Here is a 24,242-nt window from a genome sequence, read left to right as displayed (position 1 = left end):
CCCCCCCCCCCCCCCGTCACAGCCATGCTTCAACTCTCTCGCAGACAGACTTAGCACCTCTTTTTATTGATCTATTTTTGTATATTATCGTAATAAATGTTACACGTGAAAGAGATGAACAGAACAAGATCCATCGTTATACATCGATAAAAATGATACGTTTAAAGGACGCAGTAAAATCTCAGATAAACTAGTGATGGAGAGATTATTATCGCTAGCTATGCTATACAAATCAGAAGACTTTCGAGAGGCCGTAACAAGGACTTGCAATTGTCACGCGAGTTTGTCCCTCAATCGTGTCAGCCCCCGATTAACCTGGGCTTGATTCTGCGCTTGATATCGAGACTAGTTTTTAGGCGCTTTCTTCATCGATTTATGTGAGCGCGTCTCTCACGACTTTCGAGAAACGTGTTATGTTTTCGCGACTCGGCGCGCGCTCGCGCCGAGAGTCATTCGTTAATTATATTGCACGAACGGGGAAAAGAGGAGGAAAGAAAAGGAAAAAAAAGAACAACAGAAAGAAAGAACACCTCCACGCGGTCGACAATATACACAATTCTCTCGATCTCTCTCTCTCTCTCTCTCTCTCCCTCCTTCTCTCTACTAGTGTCCGTCGGTATATACGTCTAAAAAATTCGAACAACGCCTCTAAAAAGATCCACCGAGACTCGGGACTCCTTCCGCGAGACTTCTCCGATCCCTCGTCTCATTCTAAAATCGCACGCACGCACTCTCGTGCGCCCTCTTTCCGCCGAAGTATACAAAGTATATCGCGATATACGGGCGTTATTCCGTGCACGCCTTATGTGTTACGACGATACCGTTCGCACGTGATAGCGTCGACGGCTCAAAAAGTCACGACGAGGAGCGGCCCGGCTTCCCGCGCGATCCGGCGGCGAACGGCGAAGGGTTCGCAACGTACGAAACGCGAACACGAGGAAAGACACCTTGACGGAGACGTGTGCGCGCATCATCTCTCTTTGTCCGGAGAGATGACACACATCGTATTTAGACACCTATATATAGTGCGAATAAGATCGTAAAACGTGCACTTCGTGATGTGAGACAGATCTCGTCGCAGTTTGTCGTGCTGCACGAGTGTATGTGTGTGTGTGCGTGGATGTTGGTAACAGGTGTGTGCAAAGTGTTGTTAATTATTTCCTCGGACAATCAGATCGACCGGATCGCGCGAGAGCGGGTGCGAGCGACGTGAGTTATTATCGAGAGACCACTCCCTCTTTTTGCGGGAGGTCTCGGAAATCCGATCCTTTCGTTTTCCGTCCCCGAAAGAAACCAGTATCCGTCGTCAACGGACAGACGGGTATAAAAATCTACCGTGATATAGCTACCGCGTCAAGCTGTAAAAAGATTCGAAATTTGTAAAAGCGATCGAAATGGCTACGGTCCCTACGCGCTAGTGGGGGTGCACCTTCAGTGGCGGCACCCTCGTGCCCCGGTGATTGCCTCTACCAGACGATAATTCCTCGTTCAGGCCCCTGTCTCGCACGTAAAGTCGATCTGGGGAAGCGTCATCCGTCATCTCTCGCTTCTCTCTCTCTCTCTCTCTCTCTCTCTTTCTCTCATTCGTCGCTTTCTCTCTCACTCTCACTCTCTCACGCACTTGCTTTCTCTCTCTCTCTCTCTCTCGCGCGCGCGCTCGCTCGTACACTCTCTCACTCGTTTTGTCTCTCTTTCTCTCTTTCACTCCTCATTCAACTCTCGACGAAAAACTTGGCACTTAATATCCGAAAGTCAGAAACCTAAAGCAGTACACGCGGACGAAAAGATCGTAACGATGCGGACGTTTGTTCCTTTTTTTTTTTTTATCAGTCAGAAATGAACACACAGCTATAGGAAGAGATCTTCGCACGAGTACTCGATGAAAAGTTTGGCACCTCGCGGAAACGTTACATTTCTCTCGATTCTCGGAGAGGAGTCGGAAATATTATAAAAATAATTGCTATGTAGATCACGCGCGGTTACGCGCGCGGCTCAGAGTTTCGTTTGACCAGCGTTTTTGAGAAACGTTCCTTCCGGAGTTAGTCGGCGTCTCGATAGTGACGGGGAAGATCGAATGCGCATCGTTACGAGTCTCATCGGTCGGGAGCAGCGGGTCCATCGGAGCGCGTCTTACTCAGGGACCTCGCGCGGTCGTGCATGATTACTTCAGAAGAGGAGTCCTCCTTGCGGTGACGATCGTGCGAGGGCATCGTACGACGCGCAACGCGGATGGGCGCTCGTCTTTTATACATTAAGTAAATTAGTAGAACAATACGGTTCTCTCTTTTTCTCCCGGACACGTGTGCGTGCGCGTGTGAGGATAAGTCGAGCGTTTCTGCGAGCGGAGGAAGCGCACTCGCGCGGCTGCTCACCGGCAGAGCGGAAATCTACGTATCCACCTCTCTCTTTCTCTCTCTCTCTCTCTCTATCTCGTCTCTCGCTCGTAGAGATTTAGAAGAAGATAAATCAGGATTGACAGGACGGTCGGGCCTGCGAATAAATACGCGCTGAATTTCTCGCGTGCTCTTGCGATCTCGTGTTCTCGGCGATGAGTCTCACGCTAGCTGCGGGTCGAACACACGCGTTATTGCCCCCGTCACATTGATGTACAGCCGCTCGTCTCCGAATTCTTTCCTCTCGTCGCGACGTGTCTCTTCCTTCTCCATCGGTAGCCGGACAAAACGCTCGACAGATCGCCACCACCACGCGCCAACTCTCTCTCTCTCTCTCTCTCTCTCTTTCGTGGTGTAAGGTAATATATTATATAACACATGACATATGGTACATTCTTATATACGAGGGCTCGAGATTTACTCTACGAACGTAAGGCTCAGTTGTTGAGAAAGCAATCCTAATAAGAAAATCGGTAAGGTCGTTGTCGTGCGATCGACGACGGCCGGACGTTATTGCCGTTATTGCGTAACGCGCCAGATTGACGAAAACGAAAAAGGAAAAAAGAAAGAAAGAAACTGGTTTTCCACCGCGGTTGTCCCAACGACGCTTTCTTCCTCCATCGATTCTCCTCCTCCTCTTCCTCCTTCACCTCCTCCCCTACTTCCTCTCCCTCCTCCTCCTCGCATGCGATTTAATCCAGGCGCATATCCTCCGGTCTCCTTTACTGCTCCGCGTCACAAAAAGAGAGAAGAACACTTGATATTGCTGGTGCTTGCGATTGACATTGTTTCTCTTTACGATATATGTATTACCACACGACGGCAAGCGGGAAGGATATTCGGCCAGAGAGCGGCCTCAGATTCAGGCAGGAGACTCGGATTCCAAACGGGAAGGCAGAACGACAACATCAAGTTGAGAAATCAAATCACACTGAGATCATGCTCGATAACAATAACAACGGAGGAAACGAAAAAGTGGCGGTCACACCGTCGGTGCTGCTGCTGGCGCTTCTGCCGCTCTATCTTGCGGGATCTCTTTTGTTCGACCGTGTAAATTTCGTGATGAATTAATTCGGACGCTTCTCGTTTCCGTCGTCTGCCGGATTGGTACGCGCGACATGTGTGTGATGTGTGTGTGTGTGTATACGCTTGTCTCATGCGAGCGAGGAAACGAGTTAACTCCGCATCGCCAGCACGTTGCACCGTCGAGTGAGCTGCGAATGCAGGCCTCTTCGCCAGTGTGCCATTGCGAATGTTTGAAATTAAACTTGCAAACCAAAAAGTAGCTTAGTGAACATACGTCAGCCAGATATTAATATATATTCGCCAATACGTTATACAAGCTACATATGATATACCTTAACATTAATTGCGACGTTGTATCATTAAAGAAAACGATAAAGAAGGCTGTTCTTTCGCGTACGGAAGCTATATATAATACGTAAGAAATCAAAGTGGCGAGCATAGACGGACGTAACTGTATTCGGGAAATTCGTAACATTACGGACAATTCACGTGGAATTGTCGTAAACAACGTTTATCCTTCGTCGTCGAAAGTTCGGTTCGATTTTCGGCCTTCGATGGTAAATCGGCCATTTTTTTTCACGACGAAGGTACAGGAAGTCACTGCTGGAAGTTGACGCGAGATCACACAAGGCAGAGACGGTGATAGACTTGACAGACGAATAACTTTTTTTCCTGTTTCTTTAATCTGACGCAATAAAATTAAATTTGGTCGAAGAAAGGCGAACCGAACTTTCGGACCGATCCGATACATCATCGATAGGAAAATGCAATACCGAACCTTTTGTGTTAATAAAACGGTATACATAAGATCAAAATCAGTCGTGCTTTCGAGCGAGAGCAGTGCTCGGATCGCGTCGAAACGTCGTTGGGGGCACACACTTAAGATCGGTCGCTCCGAACACAAGACACTTCCCCGAGAACGTTCTCCGACATTACGACGCGATACGCGAGCACCGGTCCGATAAATAAAACACACTTGTGATGACTTCAACGTGTAAGTTGAGAGAACGCGTAAGCAGGCAGAAAATCACACCATGCGCATACTTCATGATGCCGGGTTCCGTTCATAGGCGCGAAAGAGATTCATGAGCGTGACGCGCTCGTCGCTTCTGTAAATTCCCTGACATAGCATAGCGCGCTTAAGTCAACCAGCCATATACGGACATTTCGCGAAGAAGAAAAAAAAGAGAGAAAAAAGAACAGAACCGGGTGGGCTCGAAGCGACGTTCTCCAAAATCGATAATCTCTCCCGGAACAGACGGCGATATCGAGGAGCCTCGGAGCGAAATATCATCGATGGAATGGATGGTGTGCGAAGTGACGCGGAGGAAGATGCGGGGGAAGAATGGCGAATGGTGTGTGGTGATTACGTGGACGACAGATGGAGCGGCGTCTCTCTGACGTTCGCTCGACGAACGCTCGGGACGACGACTAGATGTGTGCGATTGCTCGGCGAGACGGCGTACTCACCACAAATCGATTGACTTTGACCTTCGGCGTGCGCGGCGATTCGTTGGTCTGCGAGCCGAGGGACTCGAAGCGGGCCCGCAGACTGCTCGCGGACTCTATGCTGGATTGCTCGCCTGTGCCTTGGGCCATCTCCATCTCGGCGATATGGTGATTGCTGACTTTGCCGTCGGTCTCCTCCCAGTGCTCGAATTTGGCGCGCAGGGTCTTGGCGCGCGCCGCGTTCTGCGCCTGTTTCAGGAACTCGTCCTCCACCTGCAACGCGTGCGCACGGAGTCGGACGGGGAGAGAAAGTGCCGTAAATTACAGGACGACGGAACGCCCCCCGAGAGAGCTCGGGAGGGAAAAACAGAAGGGAGGCGAAACTACTTTTCGAATTATCGAGACCGGAATGTGCCTATGGAAGTTCGGCTCGATTTCAGAAAGTAGCTCTTGAATTTTACTATCCATTTTTTGGGCGGACGGATAGTGAGAATCAACCTTAACACAGGCCCGGCCTTTCTCAGGATACTGTATCCTACTTTGCTTGGACTTTCGAAAATGATATACGAGCCGAAGCTGCGGAGAAGAAGGCGAATTTCCGAAGGGAATGAGGGGAGTATTTTTGCGACTCGATAGCTGGAGCAATCATCATCGTCGACGAACTCGGTTCTGAGAGTTCGACCCGAACCCAACGAACTCTGTACGAATACACACCTTGTCGGAAGCACGAACATAGTTGGGATCTCTCTCCTCGTTGCTGTCGTCACCGTCGGATTCCTCGCCTTCTTCATCTTCGTCCTCCTCCGAGTCCGAGGCGGTCGCTTTGGCGAACTTATCCTCGGGAGGCGGTGTGAAGCGTTTCAACGGCTTCGGGCCATCCGGCAAATCCTCCTTGCATGCGTTCTCCTCCATCTGCCGGAAGATGGACAACATCTTCCTCGCGGTGTCTGTGTGCACCACCTCATCCACCCTGTCGTCGGCTCTGACCACGTCGGGATCGCGGTAAATCTCGCGATCCGGGGAGTCCATCTGCCGTAAATCACCAGGAAAATTTTCAATATCAACTCATGTATGTGATATTAAAAAATGTGTGCAACTCGCACATACATAATATCAACTCGGTATATGTACGCTCTTAAAAGTTCGACGACTCATTTCAAGGACATCAATTACTTCCTAAATTCCGGCTCAATAATGTATGAACGTTTCAGATAAAGTCTTATTTTCGCAGATGTGTTAGCCTCCCGATAAAAGCGTGCGTTCCTAACCGACAAGTTCTGCGATATATTTTTATTTTCACTGTACGCGTCTGTTAATACCGTGTCGTTTTTGAGGAGCAGATTTCCTCGTAGTTTGACGAGTATGAACGAGGAAATATTAAAAATTATTTTTACGTTGTACATTTCTTTCCCGGAAATTGGCAATATATTAATATAATTAAATTAAAAGTTAATAATAAATATATTAAAAACTTTTTATTTCATACTTGATATATGAAAAGAAATAATTACGTCGTGAAAATAATCTCTCATTTGAAGGAGGAGAAAAAGAGAGAGGGAAGTCGAATTGCTCGATTGAGCATGTTTTAATCCGAAAACGTTAATTATTCATAATGTTTCTACGTATCTCTGGTATATTAATTATATATCATTTGTTTCAATCAATTTGCCCGGAGCCTTTCAAAGAAATCTGCCGAAACGCGCCGATAACGCGATAACGCGAAATTATTGCGACTCAAATATATTTATGACGTACGCCGACGTATTTGTTCGTCCGTGCGATCGTTGCCGAAAAATTCGTAGATTGCACGATAAGATGGCAAGGACAGACGATCGGGAAGAATACACATCGTGTATCGCGCGATAATTTTAAACCGAATGCCTGGGCCATGATGCATCATCATGCGTCAGGGATCCAGGTAAGCCGGAGATCGACGACCAAAACGTTTTCTTTTTCCTTTTGACGAACCGTATCCGGCGTGAGTCAGCTCTAAGAGTTCTAAGTGTGGGTGGTACGATAATAAATCTCACGGGGAAGGCACGCGGATTTTTTTTCTTCCCAATCAAAAGTAACATGTTGCGAGCGTGAAAAAAACATATAAATATATAAAAATAAATATATATTATAATATATAATATCCTAATACGATAAAATCAGAAGAATAAGAAAAACGGTCAGGTCTCGCTTGATGTTATCTTATTTACTGAAATCATACTTTTCAAAAGAAGCGACAGTTTAGTTCGCGTATAATATCCAAGGAAAAATATGAACAAATCGAGCGCAAACGCGTAAGCTTTCAGAAAGGATCATCGTGCTTCCGAGAAGTTTCATTTTGCTGGAGAAAAAGCCGCCGTGCAACAGCATATGCTTGCGAAAGAGCATCGTATGGGGCACCGCTGTAGCGACACAAAGAGTTTCTAACGTACCAATCGGGGCCCCTTTTCTACCCTTTCTCTACGAGGTTCTCATCTTGCATTCTATTCGGTCCTCGGCAAGCCCGCACGCACGTTCCCACCTGAACCTGACCGGGTCATATGAGTCAAAAGTCCGATCGCACAGAACGACCCGAAAGTTGGACGAAACTTGCGGTACTTTAAGGGACCACCATCGCGACGATTTTAGGGGCCACTCGGGGCATGAAGAGCGAAAGCTCGTTCGTCGACAAATCGACGACTCGGTAGGACAAAAAGTTTGCGGGCCGCATCAAGGTTAACGTTTAAACGATAGCAAATTGACAGGTTCAAGAGCGCGGTGCACGCACTCCGGAGCGGTCAATTGTCGTCACTTGCGATAATCTCTATTCGTTTCTTGCTTTCGCTCTCGTCGATCTCGATCTTTGCTCCTCATTGAAATCACTCGGATGCGAGAAGCGTGTGATGTGTGTTTGTGTGCGAGAGAGAATTGCTTGTGTCTTGAGAGCAGCGAGAGAAACGAAGTGTCGGGGAAGTCGTTGAAACAAGTGTACCGCACTCGGTCGGGAGGAAGTAATTAAATTAATTAGAGTTAGAACAAGTAGCCTGCCCATAATTTTACATAAAACATAATAAAACGGAGCGAAAAGAGGCTATCATGCGCGATTATACTTTGATCATTAGTCGTATCATCCAATTAATCACTTATACGCATTTAAAAGCTGGCAGGATGGAAAGTAACTCCGAATGATCCTGCGGCGCCGAGGCTCACTGGATGGATATTCAATCTGTATTAATCCAGCGGAAAGCTTTCCGGCCGAAAGCCGCGGGAAATTGAAAATCAATAATTGCCGTGCGGTATTTCTGTCGACGTTACGCAAGAGTCGTCGTCGTCGCGTTACTAGCAATCGAGAAAATTCCTGTGGGAAAAAGAAAGAATTAACTCTCACAGTTAAAAACCGCCTGTCTATAATATAACTGAAGTTTAGTTACCAGACCTAGTTTTTAGCTGTGGGAGCTGATTCTTTTTTTCCGTGTACGACTATAGTCGTAAGAATTAACTTCTACGGTTTAAAAACTAGATCTAGTGACTAAATTTCAGTTTTGTTACATGAATAGCTAGTTTTTAGCTGTGGGAGTTAACTCGAGTCGAAATTTCAGTTCTACGTTAAATCTTCAAAGATTTTATATTGTACTCTCTTTAATGTTATAAATGGGAAGATATTGGCGAGGTTAGATCGACAGGGGAGGGGGGGGGGAAGATTTATATTAATGATTAGATGAGACGAGAGACGCAACGTGTTAGATTACGGTAAAAACGAGGAAAAAAGCGGAGGTAACGCTCGCGCGACGCGTGTAACTTTTTCGCCGCGGCCGTAGCTCGGACTTCGCGCCGGAGTTAAACGGTGTGTCGGGAGAAGAGCGGTACGAGAGCGCACTTGCAACGGAATTCCGCAAAATCACCAGTCCAGAAAGGATATTTGATCACACGCTATGGTATCCCTCCGCCGACCGGCGCGTCAAGCGGCAAATCAAGCCGCGACGAGATTGCGCCCCGAGCGACGTCCGTTCCTTCCTTCGCGTTCGCCATCAGCGGAAACACTTTTATGGTCGCGTGTGACAAAGTTAAAAGACCTCCGGTCTGTGAAGCTCGCGAGCGGAGTTGCCAGAGCGAACCATTAACGCGAAAAAAAAGATTTCGAAAAAGGTGCTCATAAAGGCTGATTTATGTGCGTTTAATTTATCATCATCAATTAATCGGCGTTGGCAACTTTTTCCAACTCGAAAGTCTCGTTTCTCTAATTTCCACGTCTTTCCTGAGTACGCTGAAGCGCACAGCCTCTCTCCCTCGCCCCGAATCCGAGAGATTCCGATGTTATTTTAACAGGTTGGTGCAGAGGATCCCGTCGTGTTCGTGAGATAAAGTACAAAACGAAATCATACAATTTCGAAGAATTAGTATAATTCTGCTTAATTAATAATTTTATTTTACTTAGGTTTCTTTATTCTATGGTTGGGCCTAATAATAGCGACTACAGCTACGGCCCTTCGCGCTGTGTTCGAATATGTCTTCTACTGTTCATTTAATGGCCCCCTGGAAAATATTATAGTAAAAATTACCATGAAATTTTATAATACTGGGCCAGAATTACCGGAAATTATGACCGAAATTATCATGTGCAATTTTTAGAATAATGCGTATATCGTACACCATAATTTCCGTTATAATTCCGGTGTGCTCCAGCATTATAAAATTTTGTGCTAATTTTCATTACAATATTTTCTCCGTGTATCTAAGCAATATGTCGACTCAGCGTTATATTCGACAAAAATAATAATTTTTACGAGTAAAATGGACAACACACATCGACTCGGAATTTTTCTCGACATCTAACGAGGACTTGTAATTTTCCTTTCAGCGGCCAAACTTCTAGCGAAAATCTAACAGAAAAATGACGAAAATCTTTTGCACCGATCCAAAATCAGGATCGTCAATCGCGATACTTCGAGGAGCACCTCTGCACCTTGCCGTCGCGCAAAATCGAACGCGATAACGCCATTAGCTCGGATCACTCGTCGGGCTATTAATTACCTTCTAATACCTAGGCGCTCTTCCGCGCTACTTTTTCGCGAATCAATGCGCCAGCATCACTCAAACCACCGAGCTGAACCCTCGACCAAGGCAAGCTCGAGTATCGATCGCAGCGTGAATACGTGAATCGATTGCGATCGCGCGGCGCTATTACCCGGAGCGTACTATTCGCCGGCTCGTTAATTAGCTGTCAGCCTAGAAAGACGGAGAAAGACAGAGGGTCTCCCGCGTCGTCTCCGCAAACTCCGAGCCGCGTCTCACTCACCCACCCGGACAGCCGGGAACTCGCGAGAAAGCCGGGAGAAAGAAAGGAAAAAAAAGCAAGCTCCTCCGCGAAAAATCGTATCTACGATCGCGAATCCACCGTGAAGAAGACGTAAGGACGAACGGAAAACGCGAGAGCACCGGTGAACAGCACAGCCTAATTACCTTTGCGCTTATACTTTCGAGTAGTCGCTCTCCTCGGCGTCGCTCGGCAAACGGATCGAGACGCGTCGTCACTCAAACTGAACGCGTACCCCGTGTTCCGCCACTCCACGAGTGCGCGCGTTCGCTCTCTCTCTTTCTCTGTCTCTCGAGAGACTCTCTTGCCCGTGTGAGAAGTTCGTATATGCGGCGCGACAGCCGGTTGTTGCTGGTTCGGCGGTTGCTATGCCGTTCACACGAGGAGAGGATACGAGAGAGCCTCCTCCCCTCGGTGTGTGAGTTACTGGGAGGGCCCCGACGTGCCCGCCGCACGGTGGTGGTGTGTGCGCGCCTTCCTTCAGTTAAGTTCCCCGGGGCCCGGTCTGTTCGCTCGTTCGCTCGCTCGCTCGCTCGCTCGCACGCACGCTCCGTCCGCTCCCTCGCTCGCTCCCTCTTCACGAATGGAAGGATGTAGGAATACTAACGGTAAAAGTATGGCTGCTGCGCTGACCACTCCGGAGGGGTTCAAGGACAGCCCGGTTTGTTGGAATCGACTCTCTGCCACTGTGTGCGCGCGCGCTCCGTGGCGCATTTGCCGCCGGCCCGCCGATGCACGCTGCCTTTTATAAGCTGCGAGCGAGCGAACGAGCGGAGTCGTTATCGCGGCTCGATAATTATTCGGCAAACACGCGTCCCATACCCCGCCGGGCGGTGACGAGGGGAGAGGGGGGTCACTGTTCGCAGAGTGATTTGGCGTTTGAGCCGAACCCGAGTTCTCGGTCATGCAACTTTTCTCCAGGGCGGAAACGTGAAAAGTGAAAATGTCGAATTTGTTCAAATTAGAAAATCGACTACTTTCTCGCGAATTCACGCTGGAGGAGAAGATTCACGACACCCCGGGGAGGAGGATTGATCATGAATGTTCTGCTCTAGTGTGAATTTGTGAAAATGTAAATTTTCTAATTTGAAAACACTCGGAATTTTCATTTTACACGCTTCCGCCCTAGGGGAAACTAAATGATCGATATCCTGGGGCCTCGAAGTGTCGGCAAGGTGGGTTACCCTCGGGGATACCCTCCGGACGGATAAGGCGCTCTTTCCTCCTCGAGGAAAATATGAGGGGGAAGGCATCGTTGATGGAGATAAGATTTTTGAGAATCCTCGTCGTTGGTTTTCTTTGTCCAAGAGTCTGTTTTAGCCGAGAAAGTTAGGAAATAGGGATAGTCGATCGAGCTGGATGAAAATGTCACGAGGTAATTGTGGAGAGAGAGAGTGGGAGGGCCCGTGCATTGTTCCATCCGCTTTTCGTGTCACCGCCCTGCGTTTCGATCTTCGGAAAATCAATCCGAACTCCGCTCGAAATTACATTACAGGATGTACGCGGTGAGAAAGTGCTAGATTGCAAGTTCGTAACAAAGGATTGAGTAAATTCTAGTTGGATTAAATAAATCTTACTTGGATCGAGTAAATCTTTCACTTGGATCAGGCAAACACAAATACTGATACTTGATTCAAATAAAAATTTGCCAAGGAGAATCCCAACAGCCTCCGTGGCGCAATCGGTTAGCGCGTTCGGCTGTTAACCGAAAGGTTGATGGTTCTCGAGTCCACCCGGGGGTGGCGACGTCTTTTTTCGTGTCGCTCTTCAAAATCTTTTGCTAAGAAATTTTGGAATAATTATTTACTTGAATCAAGCGCTTTTCTCTGTGCACGTCCGATCTAAATCGAGAACGACCCGGATGTCAAGTGGATTCCCCAACGAGCTAAGAATAGATCTCTAATTAAAGCAAATTACTGTGTGGCAGAATTATGGATGCTAATTTTAATGTTAATTTTTGACAGAATATTTTTAATACTTTTCAACATGTTCACCTTGTGTTAAATCAACACAAAAATTTGTGTGGACCGTTTGGGACATGTGAAATTGTGTTAAATTTAACACCAAATTTTTTTTTACTGTGTAAGAGCCGGCTAATTGTTATTTGGTGCAAGGAGCCTTATGTAACGTGGGAAGGAGAGGGGGGAGGGGGGTACAACCACGTTAGTGAATCAATCTCAAAGAAATCAAAAATCATTCATGAAACTGCAAGTGGTTAAATTGCGTGATGCAATGCGGAACGGACAGGCACGAGTTGACCGCGAGCGTTTCTCCTATCTTAATTGTAAATGTAATCACGCTATTCTTCGGGAAAACAATACCGTGGGTTGGGCGACGCGAATTCAGTCTTACGTTTACGCGTTCGCCGTTAATTGTATCTTCAGATATGATCTTTACGTCGTCGCGCTTTTCACCGATAATTGAAAAGGATTTTATCAGTTATACCGACAGTGTCGCTCGCTGATAAACATTGTATTCGAGCCATGACGGAAAGCAAAGCATGCAAAGAGAGAAAGAGAGAGAGAAAGAACGATGCTATCTCGAATGGAGGAAAGTTGTCGAAATTATCTCGTTAAAAATTGGAGAATTCCTTTCGCTCGGCCAGTAAAGATCTGTCGCGCGCTATCGATTTATCGATCACGTTTTAGGCTTTTATTTCAGTTCTCTCTAGAAAAACGCGTTCTATTAATTCGAGAATCGCGCGGTAAATCGTTTAATTAGTCAATATCACGCTTGTTAGATCGGATTAATACAGAAAGGTCAATCAATCAACGACAACACAAAGTCGAAGGATCGAACCTTGACTTGTCCGTCGCGTGGCGGCGTAATGCGAAACTGCTTCCGCTGTTTCTCCGGTTCCTTGTAGGACTCGAAAAATTTGAACTTGTTCGTAATGTCGGATGTTTCTACGTGGACTTCCTCGGTCGTGTCTGAGCTGCGCACCACGTCGTCTGAGACTTGACGAGCCATGAATGCCTTTTCTCGCAAATATTTCGAGGATTATCGTTACTGGAGCGCAACCAAAGTTTGCGTTCTGCTGTGAGAACCTTCTCACGCTTAACCATCTCTTATTCGAGAACAGAGTTCGTTTCAGTTTTTTTTTTTTTTTTTTCCATTGAAATCGCTTCAAATACACGAGAGTCGCGCGAATAATATTGCGTGATAAATTGCGAAATCATTTCTAACGATGAAAGGATACTTGTCAAAATTCCGTTCTGAATAGAAACTGGTTTAAATAAATTTTTTAAGTTTTCAAACGCATGTACTAAGGAAACTTGATTTTGACGACTACTTTAGGGTGAATTTTCTGATTTAATTTCTTGCAAATAAACTAGTTCAAATAATTTTTAATGATTCAGAAAAGAAATAAAATAAAATCAACCAATTCAAATTCTTTTTTCAAGTTTTATTTCGGCGACTTTCGGCGATCGGTTTTTTCCAATTTCACTTTGGCAAATTCGCAATTGCAATCGTCGACACTTTTCGCGAGCAAGCCTCGATAATTGTTCTCTTCGCAGACGCGAGCGTTGGCGCGGCTTGGCGGATCGGCTAATGTGCTAAAGGTCGAACTTACGTCTCGTGCGCGCCGCGAGGTCTCGGTCGGCGTCTTCGGAAGCACCGGCGTCACTGGACGGCCCGTCTTCGCAGCGGAGGCGTCCAATTCCAAAAAGAGCGACCGCGACTTCCTGCTGATACCTGCGTGCACCGCGTGTGACCAACATAGATTTCCATAAATCACGTGCGACTTTAAAATGTCAATTAGCACCGCCGCGCGGTGACTTTCACCCTGCCGCGTAGTTCGACACGTTATAATGATCTATCTCTGTCGAGGACCGGAAAAAGCCCCCCATAAGGCGGCTGAATATTAATCTGATCTCGTAACACAATTCTCCGCTCTGCGGAGAGTTTTTACTGCGAATGTCTCGCTCGCTACTGGGGCGAGCGATACTAGGTTGCTTTCTTCCGGAGTTCCTCTTGGGAACGTTTTGCAGTGGCGCGAGGCCAGCTGTACCAGACACGCTATAACTGAGAGTCATCGTTAAAAATTGTCCGATTCTTTTATTCGGGAACCGCTTAATAGAGATAATTATTTTAACTTGTGCGTGACAGTTATTAGTTGTCAGAATGCAACACGAATTGGAAAGGACGCATCTCGCGCGTAATTTTTTTCTTTTTTTCCTCTTTATCGCGAATGAAATTTTGCAGTAGCTGCTCTCTCGGTGCATAATTTCTTTTCTCAGCCTCGCGTTCCCGAACGTGACACCGTGATTTTCGCGACCGACGTAGTTTCTCCGCCCCGAGAACCCGAGCATCTCGGACAATTTTTACCTCGCTTCGGATAATTGTTAATCGCCTCCGTATTCGTATTCACACGTTACCCACGGGATCTCCCGCGAGTTTTTGTCGCGAATGGAATGTAACGTTAGATGCTCCCAAAGTTAGCTCACGCGGTTTCTTATCCGTCTCCGAAACGTGACGACACGTGTCGTTGCGACTGGAAGTTTCTCCCGCTCGGAATGATCGCCGAGCCTCCGCTAATCGGCGATTAGCTCGAATTCTTGAACTGGCGAATTATCCGCGATTACTTCGGCGCCACGATGCGTACCTGCCGCGATCACCTCCTCGTCGGCTTTCTCCGGTTTCGGCTTGCTGTCGATCTCGTCGTCCGAGGTGGCGATCGGTTCGCCTCGTTCGAATCTTTCCTTGATGGAGCGAGCGTGGGTCGAATGCTGGATCTCCTCCGCCGCATTTATCTTCGTGACGCGGTCGCTTCCGGCTACCGCCTGCTGGTACATCTCTTTCATCTTACCCTGTTTACCCTGTGAATCGCAGAAAAAGAGGGAAAGGGGGAGGGGTAGATTAATAACGTAGATCAGCGAGACGTGGTAGGCGGAATCGTGGAAAAATCACGCGAACCGGTGCAACGATCAATGCTACCCAAAGAGAGAGACCTTTTTAGGTAGCGCGACCGGGTCCTTCGATAGCGGCTCGTACGTTACGTTTGACGAATCACCGGAAACCGTATTTTTACGACACGATCCGCGTAGGAGAGAACGAGCCGATTACCATGAACAGTCGCGAGCGGATTCCTGCGATTTCTTCCTTCCTAGCCTCGCGCTGAACCTCGCGCCTGCCCTGCTGGCTGGTGGACTCCCAACGGTTCTTGATGTCGTCCATCTTCGAGAAACTGATCGGACGCTCGCGAGTCGTGCGTTTCGCCTTCACAATCTCGGTCTCCACCTCTGAAATTCGTAAAAAAGGATATACATACACTTCCGATGCATGATGTGAGAAAAATTGAAATTCTTAATTTCGAGTTTGCGAAACTCTCACGGGGGGAAGGATTTCTTTTTGGATCTGATCAGATTTCTTTAATCGAAACAAACCTGCGTTTTAGAGTGGAGCAAATCAAGGAATGTTTAATTCAATCAAGAGAATTCGGTGTGGTTTCTTAAACAATTAATATCTTCACGTCAAATAACTCATTTCTTTTGTATTCTCATCCAAACATTACGATAGTTGTTTTTTCACCTCTTGATTTCAGCGGAACAATATTTAATATATAATGAAGTAATTTTTTTATTAAGAACAGAATATTATTTCCTTTATGATAATACTTTTTTTTTTTTTTTTTTTTTTTCTATCGAATAACATAGTTTATCTACTTTAGTAAAACAACAGCATTTTCGTCCGAACAAAACGACATTTGACATTAAATGATTTCGTCTGTGCGTTAAACAAACACGCGTACTAAATCCAAGGAAATCTTTTTCCCCGTGCGATCTTTCATCGATCCACCGGATTCGGTATGCTACAACATTTTTATCTCGCGTCCTTTTCTCTCTTAAAATTCCAACAATTCCTTCAATTATGTACCCTACCTTCGGTTTCCTCCGTTTCCACCTCCTCTTCGCTTTCGCTGGATTCCTCGTAGGGTATGCCATTGAGAGACTCGTCTGCCACGCCAATGTCCATACCTTTGGCCTGGAATCTGTATGAGAGAACGTGAACAACGGTTACAGGCGTATCGTACGAGAGACTATCGCCACGTACGACTCCGTCACGATCGTTGTGAGCATGTTCGCGTTTTTCCTCGTGGGTTTCACGTTACGGAATGAAAACTGCTGACTGCCGAATACCGAATATATATGTCACTAATATTAAATGTACCGCGCGGTGAAGCGAGCTGATGTGAATTTCCGACGCGACGAGACATCCATTCTGCGTTGGAATAATCCCGAGAAATAGAGTCGAAGATTTTTAAGAAGCCTTCAATAAGCGTAGTTGCGAGCGATCGTCATCGATAATACAGTAATGGCTTCCCGTCTAATTCTTCCCGATTACTCGATTCGCTCCTACGAATAATTTCCCACTAATGCCCAGCGCTGCTGCTCTCCGACTCTTTGTACGAAAACGACGAGCCTCGCGAGCTTCGTCGCCGGAGAGAGAAACGTTAACTCCGTCGGAAATACAGACTCATCATTGTGTGCATTCTGCAGAAACGGATCCGTGTCACGGCAAGATATCGCGGGTTTAGAATTATCGTCGCTCGCGCGGGGAAAGGCTCCTCTCCTGCATGGTCGAGAGACTTGAATTGCAGCTTGGTATTCACGTTATAACGCGAAATAACAGTCCAGGCGTGGGCAAAAGGGGCTTGCGCAAAAATATCCGGCCGGGTGTACAAATTCGATCGCGCTCACTTGGCCAGTTTGCTGAGGATGCTGGGCGACCTCTTGACGGCGATCTGCGACGGCGACCTCTCGATCTCATTGGCGTTCTCCGTGCTGGCTTTCTCGAAGACCTGGAAGCGCGACTTCACGTTCAGACTCGAGAGCTCCTCGAGTCCCAGATCGGGCTTGTCGGAAGCTGAAATTCAGAGAGAAAGGATATCTCCTTACACGTCTCCTATGATGCTCTCCCTCTCTCTCGTCGTCACCGTTCAAACATTTCAGCACACACACACTCTCTCTCCGATAAATTTGTTAGACCGCCGTTCGGGCGCGACGGATTCGCGGAGGGAGTGGCGTGTAGGCGAAGTTGCACACGACACAGAATTCTAAAAAGCGCCGAAGAGACTCATGTCGAAAGTTCGAGGACCGTGTCGGGGAGAGAGAGTTGCTCGGCCGATCGTCGCTCGGATACGACAGCGTCCGGATAGTCAAACGCGCGCCACAGCGTTCGGTTTCAAACGGTTGCGTTGCGGCTCCTCGCGCTTTCCGCGTTTCCGCTCGTCGATGTCGCGTGCTCGCAACCGAGATATTACCGTCCGCTTGTTGACTCCGCCGGAATTACCGGTGGTATCGCGGATAGACGAAACTGAGAAATCCACTCACTTGGTCGACTCAAGCTATGTTTTGGTTATGAAAGCTGAGGTTTGATTCTCTGAACCAAAGTCCGAGTCGAAATTTTCGTTCTACGTTGAGTCTTCAAAAGTCTTCTTTGGGTTCCTATTGGTACTACAAATGGCAAGTTATTTCCGTTTTCTCCACTTGAAGACTCAATGTGGAATTAAGCAGACTTATAAGCACATTATGATGTAGAAGCAACATTTCGTTTCAGATAACGAAATTCTGGTTCTTATAACCACAATATTTGTTGATTTATATCCAAACAAGAATTTAGTTTGAGTCAACAGGTTCCTCAGTGCACTTACCGGCGCAAGTGAAAACAAAATTGTACATATCGCTCTCTGGTGTACGGAAAAAAAGTGCTAGATTCAAGTAAATAATGATTCCCACACCCCTTAGTAAGTATTTCACTTGAATCAAATAAATATGATTTTATATCAATTCAAGCAGAGATTTTCTAAGAAGTATTAAAGTGATCCACTTAATTTATTTAACTATTTACTCGAATCCAACGCTTTATTCTGTGTATTTAACTAACAGCCAGATTCGCGAATCTTGTTGAATCTAAATTTTAACGCGCGCGTGCCGCTTCGTTTCGCGCTGAATTGAAAAATATTATCGTTCCCGGCTCAATCGATAGAGCTCCCCGAAATTTTTCTGCACCGAGTAACACGAAGCGAGAGATGAAGAAGCTTGCGTTAAGTCAAACATAGCGTATCAATATGTCGGGTAAATCATGGAAATTTCACGCACACACATATGGAAAACTGATAGTATTGTTACCGAGCAGCACAAAGATCTCCGTGTCTCGCGTTCCGTCGTGCACACACACACACACACACACACACACACACACACGAGAAACGAGCTCTAACTCTAACCCGGAAAATTGGATCGATCGGCTTAGGCGAGTCCGAATAAGCGCGCGATACGTTAGACCGCGACCCGTTCAATTCCCGAGGCGCGGCTGGAACATTCACACGCGCAATTCGTAGAATGTATAATCGCAATTAAAAGCGCGGCCGAACGATCGCGCTCGCCTCTCTCGTCGCTCGTCAAATAAGGCATAACCGACCGACCGAGCGAACAAACGAATGAACAGACGTTTATAACGTAATAACGGTTCGCGTGCGAATCGCGCAAATGCGTTGTTACTGTTACAATCGGTCCGTTAATGCGGGCGACACATGATTTAATACGCGATCGGCGGGTAGTAATGATCGACGGTTAAAAAGCCACTCTCCAAACGGACACGCGCACACACACACAGAGAGCAAGTTAGGAACGGGGCTCCCCCGTGGGAATTGCGTTCCATGCGGAAACCACACACAGCCAACGTCGCACGACGTTACCTCTGACCACGTCGGGCGGCAGCTCTTTCGGCTCGTTCTCCCGTATGATCAGCTCCGGCTTTCGAGGTCGCACTGCGGAGTTCACAAGACAACTCTTTGTCGCATTAACGATCACCTCTTTTCCTCTCTATCTCTCTCGACGAGCGAGGCGCGCGCGCGCTTACGCGTAATTACACGGGTGGGAAAGAGGAGAACTGTAATTTTCGCCTCCGCGCTAAAAGCTCTAACAAAGTGGGTCCTCCGACGACGGCCCCACAGGCGATCCCGAGTTGCGTGCCGACGCGCGTTGATCTACGCTCGGATCTCCCGTTGGCTCTTCATTAGACAATGTTACATGTCTACATTGAGAACGCGGTGCCATCGATCGCTCGTGACTCGACATAGCGCAGGTCTTTCGCGCTCCCGCGGAACGTGGGATTACCGGTATCACCCGCTTTCATACACTGAGAAAAAATATATCGTCGTAATTATAATTGCATAGCGAAGCCGTCGTCGTGCTCGGGAAACTCGGTTTTTCCAGTAGGCGCTGCTGTAATGTTGTCGATTAGCCGAATGTGGACCGACTCGGACTGGATCCGAACCAAACAATTTGTCAACCATTCAGTGGCTGCGCGAATTACACTTTCGTTCGTGCTACACGAAGAAAATATTGCTTTATAATGGCCGTGTATATGGACTAGAGATGAGAATAACTGAATCCGACGGTAAGAATTGTACAAAATGTGCGTTTAGTAATATTTTAAGAAATTTTAATACTCCGAAGGGAAATTTTAATACTCTGAAAGGATTGTAAATGGTTTTCTTTCATCTGAAAGACACTTCAAAGATCATTACAAATGTACATTTGATGGGAATATAATGAAGAATGATGTTTAATCTTATGCATTAGTATAAAAAACCTGAATACAGTCCAATTGTGAAACTGTAAAAAACAACGAATTTCACCAAAATTGCCGATAAATCACCATCTTACCATGGTTTCACCGTAAATAATCATCACTTTGAAACTGACATATATAATTACATAATTTTACATCTTTATCGTAGAATCTCCTCGGCCCCGCTCATTTCATCTCTGATTGCTCATCGATAATTAACCTTATATGCATATTGCCGCTACTACCTTTTCATAGGAACATCGGCAAAAAAATATGATTGACGCCGAAAACTACTATAATTTGTAGTGAGATCGACCATCTTTCTCTCTCTCTCTCTCTCTCTCAGTGTAGTAAAACGAGATACGTGCAGATTCGTACGATCGAAGAACGCGGCTGGAGTTAATCAGTCGGGTCGCGCTAATCGCGCGCCGCTGCTGCGGTCGATCACCGGCGAACGCGCTTCGCCTCTTCTCTCGCCGCCGAAGCGTATTCGCGGTTTACGGTTCCCTTCATACCCTCGCGCGAATTTATCCTGCCTCGTTCGTTTCCCGGCGAGATTAGCGCTCTAAGAGCTCTACGGACGCCGATATCGACGTCGCTCGCTAAATATTCGAGTCAAGATTTAACGAGTGATTCGTAAAGACGAGCCGTTTAAAGTAGATTAGCGGTCAGTGCGCGGCTCGGCACGGCGAGCGCCGGTATATACAGTATTGCGCGCTGGTGGACGGTAATCATCTTACCGGGCTGGTCGGACTCTTCGACCGGTTTCGGTTGGAAGAGCTCCTTGAAGTGTGGCTTACAGTAGAGCGTGCTCTCGTGGCTCTCGTAATTGTCCACGTTAAGCTGCTTGCTGCACTGCACGCACCGGAAGCAATTCTTGTGCCAGACCAGACCCTCAGCCTTTGTCTGCTCCATTTGGAACACGACCTTGCCGCAGCTGCGACAATTCGTGTTCGCCTCGCCGTTCTGACCCACCTGCAGCACGCGCAAAAGCGCCAATTAATTAACGCTCGCCCGGCTCTCGCTTTCTATGCCGCGTCTCTTGTCGGAAGGAGCCGACGGCACAGGTGATGCGCCGGGTTTGTCGGATAGCTTCAGTTGAAACGCGGCTTTAACTTAGGTAAAATTGAAACGTCCGTAATCGCAAGCGAATCGTGTCGGATTCACTTACTTCGGCATTAATTGCAAGTTGCCGTGTGTGATTTACATATGAGAGAAAGAGAGAACTTACGGCGTTCAGCTGTTGTTGCACCTTTCCGGCATCGACCGAGCGCACGTGCAGAACAGTCTTCTTGGTGAGAGCGTCGAATTTGTTGAAGCTCGATTTCTGCAAGTACAAATGGCGCAAGTGTCAAGTAAATAGGCGACCACGAGAGTCGAGGGGCTAGAATGAGAAAGGAAGGAAGGAGGAACACGAAGAACGTTCCGCAGGCAAACATTTTGCCCTCTTCTAATCTCACTTAACAGAGCAGAAAAATTCTCACTTTCGCATCCCCTCGCTATTTCTCGAATAAAGAACAATGCAAGATGGAAAAAGGTGGTTATCGGGCGAAGGGGAAAGAAGTATAAAGCGAATTCGAAGAGCCACCGCGTCGTGCGCAAACGAAGATCGCACTCTCGCGGAATCGATGAAATCGTTGCGGAGCTCTCTCGAATGCGAAATAATGGACGCTACGTTTTCCGATAACATTATTTATGTAAATAATTATCAAAAAGTACGGTTTGGTTAAGTCACGGCTATTGAACAATTGGAAGGAAACACAATTACAATTGTTAAGAAGCACAGTTCAATGATACGCCTGGATCTTTCCGCTTGCGCGCGAGGGTGGCCGTTCACTCTCCGAAGAGATCGTACAAAGGTCTGAAAAAGCGAGCGAATCAATCGGCAGGCTAAGAAAGCGAAGAAGCACGCACATACGTAAATGGTATCTCTCTCTTTCTAAGAAGCAGCTAAGGCGATCACGTAAACACGGGGGCCAAGTCAAACCTCTGTACGAATCGCGAGCCGTCGTGTTCTTACCTCGAGCTTCGGCCTCACGCACACCCGCTCCTTGTCCTTACCCTCGCTCGACAAGCTTGCCAAACTACAGTAGGAAGCCCTCTGTCCCGAGGTCGGTTTTCAGATTGTCAATTAAAGTTTCGCATGCCGGATATGGGTAGTAGCGTCGAAACAACAAAGAGAAGAAACGGGTCGCGGGTTAGTATCGTATTCGTGGTTGTAAAACGTGGTCGGATGGTCCGACGGACGGACGGGGCAAAGGGTTGGTAGCAAAAGGAGGGGGACGACGACGAGGAGGAGCTCTCTTAAGTTGTAATCAGTGGAATTGTCACTAATTGAACCAGTGAAATCTATCGGCCGGTACTCTACCGATAACCAGTGAGTATTCGTTGATTTCTAGTGGAAGCTCTTTGAGGATATTAATGGGAGAATATTCCCGTCTTCTCCATTAGAAGACTTAACGTAGAATTAAGTAGACTTAATGTAGGAATAAAATTTTCACTCGGGGTATACGGGGGATAAATCAATTAAACGTAATGAAGAATATTTCAGGGAAAATCACTGACAATACCTTAAGAGTGGGGATTAAGATAATAAAAAAAGAAGTAATGAAATAATATCTCGTTTCACCGTTTCTGCAGTTAGTTTTCTCCGATGGAAGCAGTCGCTGTTGTTGAGACTTCCGTGGCGAAATTTTACCGATTTGCAGTTTTGTAACTACGATCGTTAGTGACTACTGACTGCTTCTCGGTGATAACACACTGATTGCACTTTAGAGAGGCGAGGACGATATGATGTTCTCGGAGTAAAACTCAGTCGGGGATGCAGCAGTGAGTGGGCTCGCGACATTCCGCGTGGTGTCGTCAGCGCGGCCGGATATTTCAATGCCGTAATTTGCGGGTAGATCCGCTTCGCGCGGCTGACGACGATGAAGACAACGACGTCGACGGAGGTGGTCGTCCGCTCGCAGACTTCGCTAATATCTACGTCCGAGAATATTAATTTTTTCCCCCTCCCCCCGAGCACACGTTTCTTCGCTGTGCGCGCGATAAAACGCAGGCATTACTACGCGTCCTCGCGACGAAACAACGTCGGGAGGCATTTTCGCGCGTAAAGGCGCGACATGCGTGGATATTTGTTCTACTCCGCATTGTCGCATGCGATCTTCTCCGCAACAGAAGTTACGAATACTTTTCTTTAACCCTTCGACCACACTTCCGAAAAGTCGCTCGCACCGCAAACAGAGTCATATCGAGCCTGTGTGATTTTCTAAATTCCATATCTGAAAAACCGTGAAAGGAGAGAGAAGTTGACCAAATTCTAGGATAAAGTGCAACTTTTTTACTCCAATGTTTGATCGTGCATTTATAGAAAATCGAGTTTTAAGTTACTGGGAAAAAAAACTCGAATTTAGTCAATGGCCTCGCGAATGGTAATGTTTTATAGCTCTTTAAACGCAACTCACCGTGTCCTATTTGGCTGGTAATTCGGCCGAAGGGTTCAATGCCGCCGGAGAATTTCCAATTATTTCTTTCCCCGTATCGGCCGTTCTTAATTGTTTTCGGGCTTCGACGTTGTGCGCCCGGGAAGTTATTTCTCTTTAATCTCCGGGTTCCGATTATATAGCCGCGGATAAAGAGGAAAGTACGCGACTTGTAGGTCGCCGGGGCGTACGTGCGAGGCGTTTAAATCGCCTGAGCGCGAAACCTCGCCGACTGCTGCATCGGACGACGACGGGGGGAGAGGGGGGAGGGGGGGGGTGAACAAAACGAACGACAAAGGACAACATTGGCGGTAGCGTGGAATTATTCAGCGGCGAATCGTATATCGGGCGATCATTCCGCATCACGAACCTCCCTTTTCCTCTCTTCGCCGGGCGCGAGATTGCTTTTCGTTTTGACTTATCGTCAGAGGGATAACGCTTTCTTCGGCGGCGCGATACGATCGTGAACGCTTAACGGAAATGATACTGTCGATCTTTCGGCGCAAACGCACCGTTAACGCGAGACACCTTTATGCCGCGAGTTAACGATCCGGTTACCGAATCGCGCCTTTCCCTTTTAATTGGAACAGCGGGAATATGTTTTCTTATCTGACATCGACCGCGAGATTTTCGGATAACCCGCACCCGGGAGAGCAAAACTCGTTAGATCGCGGCACGGTAAAAGTTTGTTTGGGCCGTTGTTTCTCGAACATCGTTTCACGCGATTTAGACATGACTGAGAAATCTCGGGATCTTGCAGATCTTAAAGATTTGATCCTTAATTGACGGAGGCCAATAAGAGCCTGGCATTTGTAAATAGTTATTACATCTTTCATCATCTTATTGACTGTCCAATTATACTGGAACTTATTAAACTTAATGTTTCACTTGGACTTTTGAAGCAAGACTTTTGCCCTCTTTTCCATGTCGCATAATAGCGCGTACATGTTCTCTGATTTTGTGGACTTTTTCATTGAGTCATTCGATACGTCTGTATGCAATAATCCGTCGATCATGCGTACTATT

At 47.0% G+C, this 24,242-nt stretch overlaps 1 protein-coding gene across 5 annotated transcripts in view; it reads right to left on the bottom strand.

Annotated features, from left to right (window-relative positions):
• The window catches only part of LOC106741794 (LIM domain and actin-binding protein 1), a 43,262-nt gene that overhangs the window by 1,707 nt on the left and 17,313 nt on the right, over positions 1 to 24,242 (bottom strand). For 2 of the 5 annotated variants that reach the window (XM_014614112.1, XM_014614114.1), the window contains 11 exons: positions 20,966 to 21,061; positions 20,475 to 20,709; positions 18,857 to 18,928; positions 16,857 to 17,022; positions 16,038 to 16,147; positions 15,223 to 15,398; positions 14,762 to 14,975; positions 13,730 to 13,851; positions 12,955 to 13,131; positions 5,583 to 5,897; positions 4,890 to 5,141 (listed from right to left, as the gene is read on the bottom strand). In XM_014614112.1, coding sequence (XP_014469598.1) covers positions 4,890 to 5,141; positions 5,583 to 5,897; positions 12,955 to 13,131; positions 13,730 to 13,851; positions 14,762 to 14,975; positions 15,223 to 15,398; positions 16,038 to 16,147; positions 16,857 to 17,022; positions 18,857 to 18,928; positions 20,475 to 20,709; positions 20,966 to 21,061 — 1,935 coding nt within the window. Of the gene's footprint in view, positions 1 to 1,812; positions 3,119 to 4,889; positions 5,142 to 5,582; positions 5,898 to 12,954; positions 13,132 to 13,729; positions 13,852 to 14,761; positions 14,976 to 15,222; positions 15,399 to 16,037; positions 16,148 to 16,856; positions 17,023 to 18,856; positions 18,929 to 20,474; positions 20,710 to 20,965; positions 21,062 to 24,242 lie in introns of those variants that run through there. The other 3 variants (XM_014614116.1, XM_014614115.1, XM_014614113.1) reach the window with 3 other exon arrangements.

The sequence above is a fragment of the Dinoponera quadriceps genome, unplaced genomic scaffold (assembly GCF_001313825.1).
Source record: "Dinoponera quadriceps isolate SergipeBrazil2010 unplaced genomic scaffold, ASM131382v1 scaffold533, whole genome shotgun sequence".
Classification (NCBI taxonomy): domain Eukaryota; kingdom Metazoa; phylum Arthropoda; class Insecta; order Hymenoptera; family Formicidae; genus Dinoponera; species Dinoponera quadriceps.
Note: the sequence above shows the minus strand (reverse complement) of the source record. Positions and strands in the feature narration are given on the sequence as shown.